Source organism: Pteropus vampyrus, unplaced genomic scaffold, assembly GCF_000151845.1.
Source record: "Pteropus vampyrus isolate Shadow unplaced genomic scaffold, Pvam_2.0 Scaffold23, whole genome shotgun sequence".
NCBI lineage: Eukaryota > Metazoa > Chordata > Mammalia > Chiroptera > Pteropodidae > Pteropus > Pteropus vampyrus.
In genome coordinates, this window is record NW_011888804.1 from 4388424 (window position 1) to 4392715 (window position 4292).

Genomic DNA, 4292 nt, shown 5'->3' on the forward strand with positions numbered 1-4292 from the left:
GAATGGTAGTTCAAGTTCATGTGGAACTAGGAAGCCAAGGAAACCCAGAGTCAGGCAGGATGCCAAGGCCTGCTTCCCGGATGATGGTTCAGAGCCTCCCTCCCCCGTTCTCCCGTCCAGACAGTCTGGGTGGGGGCAGGGCAGGGAGATAAATTCACACTCGTGACGGAGAAGGTGGTTGGAGACCAGGCTCTCACGGGCCAGGTGTCTGGTAAGACTGTCACTACAGCGGCTCCCTTCATCCCTCTGGGCGCAGGTCTGCGGCAGCTCTACCTTGGAGTAGGCCAGGTGTCTGAAGGCCTTGCGGGCCTCCAGGGGCTCCAGGAACTCCACGATGGCGGTGACGCCGCCCTCGGGCAGCAGCACTCGGCCCAAGCTGCCGAACTGGCCAAAGATCTCCTGCAGCTCCGCTGCCAGGGTGCCCGCCGGCAAGTTCTTCACCAACATCACGGTCTTGCTTCGCTCTGCGGCAGCCTGTAGGGAGGAGATGAATGCACATGGGACAACAGGACGGAGGGTCCCCAGCCCCTGACCCCAGACTGATCTGGAGTTGACTGCAGACTGGGCAGCCCTCTGGGACCTCCGTCACCAGGCACTTAGGAAGACGCCACCATCTCAGGCACGTGGCTCCTTGGATGAGGTGGCTCTGTGGAGTGGGTGAGGATGAGAGGCCCGGAGTGGACCCCCTGGGTCAAATCCTGGCCCCTCCTCCTCGGAGCTGGGGCAGAACCCGCCAGTGCCCCCCACAGCTCTCAATGACCATCCAGAGCACTCCAGCCCAGGCCGGCATCTGCATCCCAGTGCCGAAGAGTTTACAGCCCTGGGAGGACCCCACGGCTCCCAGGAGTTGGTGCATCCCTGGCCTCTGGGTGGGACGACTCTGAGGCAGGAGCTCTGCAGGTAAAGCTCAGCCCGCGACTGCATGAGGTGCTGCAGTAAACACACCCTGCACCGGTCCCCTCGGCCTTTCTCACCAGTGCCTTCCGCCCCACCCAGGAAGCTGCCTGCCCTTGAATCTTTGTCTCAGAGCCTGCTTTTGGAAGAACCCAAACTAAGATAGATGGCCTTGAGAAATGGACTGAACCGTGCCTTGGCCCCACGCCTAACGTAAGGACACAGCACCTGTTTCACAGGACCGCATGAGAAGAGGACTTAATTGCGTTACAGCGTAAGCACTTTGTAGACGTGAGCAATTATTTTCTTAAAAAATGATTTTGGAGGGGTATAAGAGAGTCAAAAACACATACGATGAAAAATTCCAGGTATAGGGAGTATCTGGGCACAAGTCTCTGCTCTGCCACTAACCTAACCTGAAACTGGGTCAATCGCTGTCCCTGTGGGCCTCAGTCTTCTCGTCTGCAAAATGGGCAAACAGTGCGGCGACCTGCTAGGCCTCACGGAGCCTCTGCGAGGACCAAGTGAGACGAACTGTCCGTGGGTGGGAAGGGCTGGGGGCCGGCGGGCTTTTTAGGAGCAACTCAGGCCGCAGAGTGAAATGGTTAGGGGTGAAGACTCTGGGGCCTGCACCCAAATCCAGCTCCCCCGTGACTAGGTGTGCGACCCAGAACGAGTGACTTCATCTCTGTGACCGCGGTCCCTTCTGTACGAGGGCACAATAGTGCTGTTTTCCCGGGGTTGTTATGAGGGTGAAATGAATTAATAAACCGCATTAACTTGGAGAAATACTTTGGTAAGTGCTAATAAATGTTAACTTCATTTATTTAATTTATCTATCCACCTGTCTACCTTCTACCCATCAACCCCGCTTTCCTTCTATTTTCTTCTCAAAACTTCCATCTATCTATCCATCCTCCCACCTCGATCACCCTTTTAAGGTAAAATCTGAGGCCTGGTAAAGCTGAGGAAAGCTGTTTGAGAGTCAGAAGCTGAGACCAAGTCTAGGCTCCTGTCACACACTCTGACCTTGAAGTCACCTCCCCACTCACTGGGCCTGTTTCCCAGTCCGTAAAACAAACGGAAGGATGTTAGGTGGTCTCATCGGACCCTCTAGAGCTAATCAGCTATGAGCTTGAGAACCCCCACCTGGTGGGGAATGAGCACGTGGGGGTACTCGCCTCTCTCCCATCTGGTTCAAGAAAGGTCTGAAGCTCCCCAAAAGACAACAGGTGCTTTCAGTAAGGTGTGGGTGGGAGATGGGCTGTTTGGGGTCCCCCGGCCTGTGTGGAGGAACCATGGGTTACAAGGTGGCCTTCTTGAATATGGCCCCCGAGAGACACCATCCAGGTCACGTGGGCCTGTCTGAGCCCTAATGACATTCTTACTTTCTTCAGAGAGAATGTAAAAGTTAATAGTCACCATCCTTGGAAGGCTGAGTCCTCAAAACCACCAGCACGTCCCCGACCTGAAATCTCAGCCCTCGCGCCCCAGGGGCCGAGCGGCTCGCAAGCGGGCAGTGCGCGCTCACCTGGCTGAAGGAGTCCAGGCTGACCCCATTGTCGATGAGGAAGCGCCGCACTTCTTGGACGAGCTGAGTCTCCCCCAGGGCCACACGCACAGCCACGCTGCCCTTGGTCTCCTGTGGGAGAGGGAAAGGGAGAGGCTGTCAGTTATGGGGCAGATAACAAGTCAGCCCACCCGTCTCCCAGCACCTGCGAAGGCGGCTTGGATGGAGGTGACGTGCCAATGCCCCTCGCCTACCCCACTCACCTGGCGGCTCTGGCCTGAGTCTCACAGTGGATCAGGGACCCCGTGCCCACCTCTGCAGCCCCGCCCCCCCTCTCCCTCCAGTCCAGTCGCATGCCAGCCTCGTCCCCACCTGCGGGCACCTATGCACGCTGACCTCTGCTGCTGGCCCTGACCCCATGCTCCCGGGTTCCATTCCGTTCTGCTGAGATGTCACTTCGCTGACCAGCCCACCCTCGCTCTCACCCCCACGTCCCCTACTCGGCTTAACTGTTCCTGCAGCCATCACGCCAACGTGCTGCCCCTTTGTTCATCTGCTAGTGTCCTGCTCCGCTAGAAAGCTCTAGGAGACCTGGACTCTTTCTGCTCAGGGCCCTGCTGCGTCCCCGTGGCAGAGCGCTTGTGGGATCTGAACCGGCTGCAGCCCCTGGCCACAGGCTGAGTGCTAGCGCGGTGCTGCCTGACACGGTGGCCACGAGCCGCCCACAGCCACTGGGCGCTTGAAATGTGGCACGTCTGGATCAAGAAGCGCCGTGAGTGTAAAATACGCACTGGGCTGTGAATACTTAATGAGAAAAATAATGCCAAGTATCCTGTCAATTTTTTATACTGTGTATATGTTAGAATGATATTTTGGCTATATACTGAATAAAATAGATTATGAACACTAACTGCCTGGTTTTTTTTCACTTTTTTAAAAACGTGGCCACTAGGACATTTCCAATTACACGTGACGTGGGGCCTGCGTTCTAGGTCTAATGGAGCGTGCTGACTTTGACTGTCAGGGCAGAAGGAGTAGACGACAACGGGGTGGTCGGCTTATGGGCCGAACCCATGGGTGTACTTTGCTGACCAGCTCAGAAACACACTCCCAGGCTTCGCTAAAGGCAGACTTGGCCTTGGTCTAACTGGAGACACGTGCATTTATAGGAAGGTACGTGATCTCGAGGGAGAGACTGGATGGACAGATAGGGAAAAATCAGGAGGAAAGTTAGACTCGGGACAGAGACCAATGACGCCCCTTCCTCATCTAAACGACCTGGGCTAGCCGGGCCGAGGAGGTGGCAGGGACAGCCCTAGCGAGGTGTGTGCCTGAGTTTGGAGCAAGGCAGGCCTGGAGTCACCCCACTCTGCCTTCTCCCGGCTGTGTGACCGTGCAGTTGCTCTGTGTCCCTGGGCCCCAGTGTCTTCATCTGGAAAGCGGGGTTAGTAAGAGCACCCACTTCCACAAGCCGTGAAGACTGTGCAGCCAGATGCTCATCATTATCAATTACAGTTTCTGGGGGGCTCCACACGACCCCCACAGAAGCCAGAGCTGATGTGGGGGTGGGGTGTTCCCCAGGCAGACTCAGGACACCACGGCTACGGCCTGAGGGGCCCCGCGCTCACAGACCCCAGCACGATGTCCCCTTTGCTCTTTTGCCCCTTGTGTTTGGGACAGAGCAAGGGGTACATCACATGGGACGCTTACTCACGTGGTCGAACACTTGGCTCTTGGTGGCGCTGTACTTCTCTGCGATGGCATCGGCCACTGCGTTCGGGCCCATGAACAGTGTGTTCCAGTTGTGAGGGCTGAGAGGCAGAACAGGGAGGTCAGACTGTGGCTGAGCAAGGGTGATATTTTTTCAGATGCAAAAGCTTTAAGAAAT

The 4292-nt window shown here is 56.5% G+C and overlaps 1 protein-coding gene across 2 annotated transcripts in view; it reads right to left on the reverse strand.

Moving 5' to 3' along the window:
- Positions 1 to 4292, reverse strand: part of RBM19 (RNA binding motif protein 19) — a 106359-nt gene that overhangs the window by 83779 nt on the left and 18288 nt on the right. Inside the window, exons 14-15 of one of the 2 annotated variants that reach the window (XM_023528245.1) lie at positions 2426 to 2536; positions 352 to 474 (exon numbers count right to left, since the gene is read on the reverse strand). In XM_023528245.1, coding sequence (XP_023384013.1) covers positions 352 to 474; positions 2426 to 2536 — 234 coding nt within the window. Of the gene's footprint in view, positions 1 to 273; positions 475 to 2425; positions 2537 to 4292 lie in introns of both variants that reach the window. The other variant, XM_023528244.1, reaches the window with a different exon arrangement.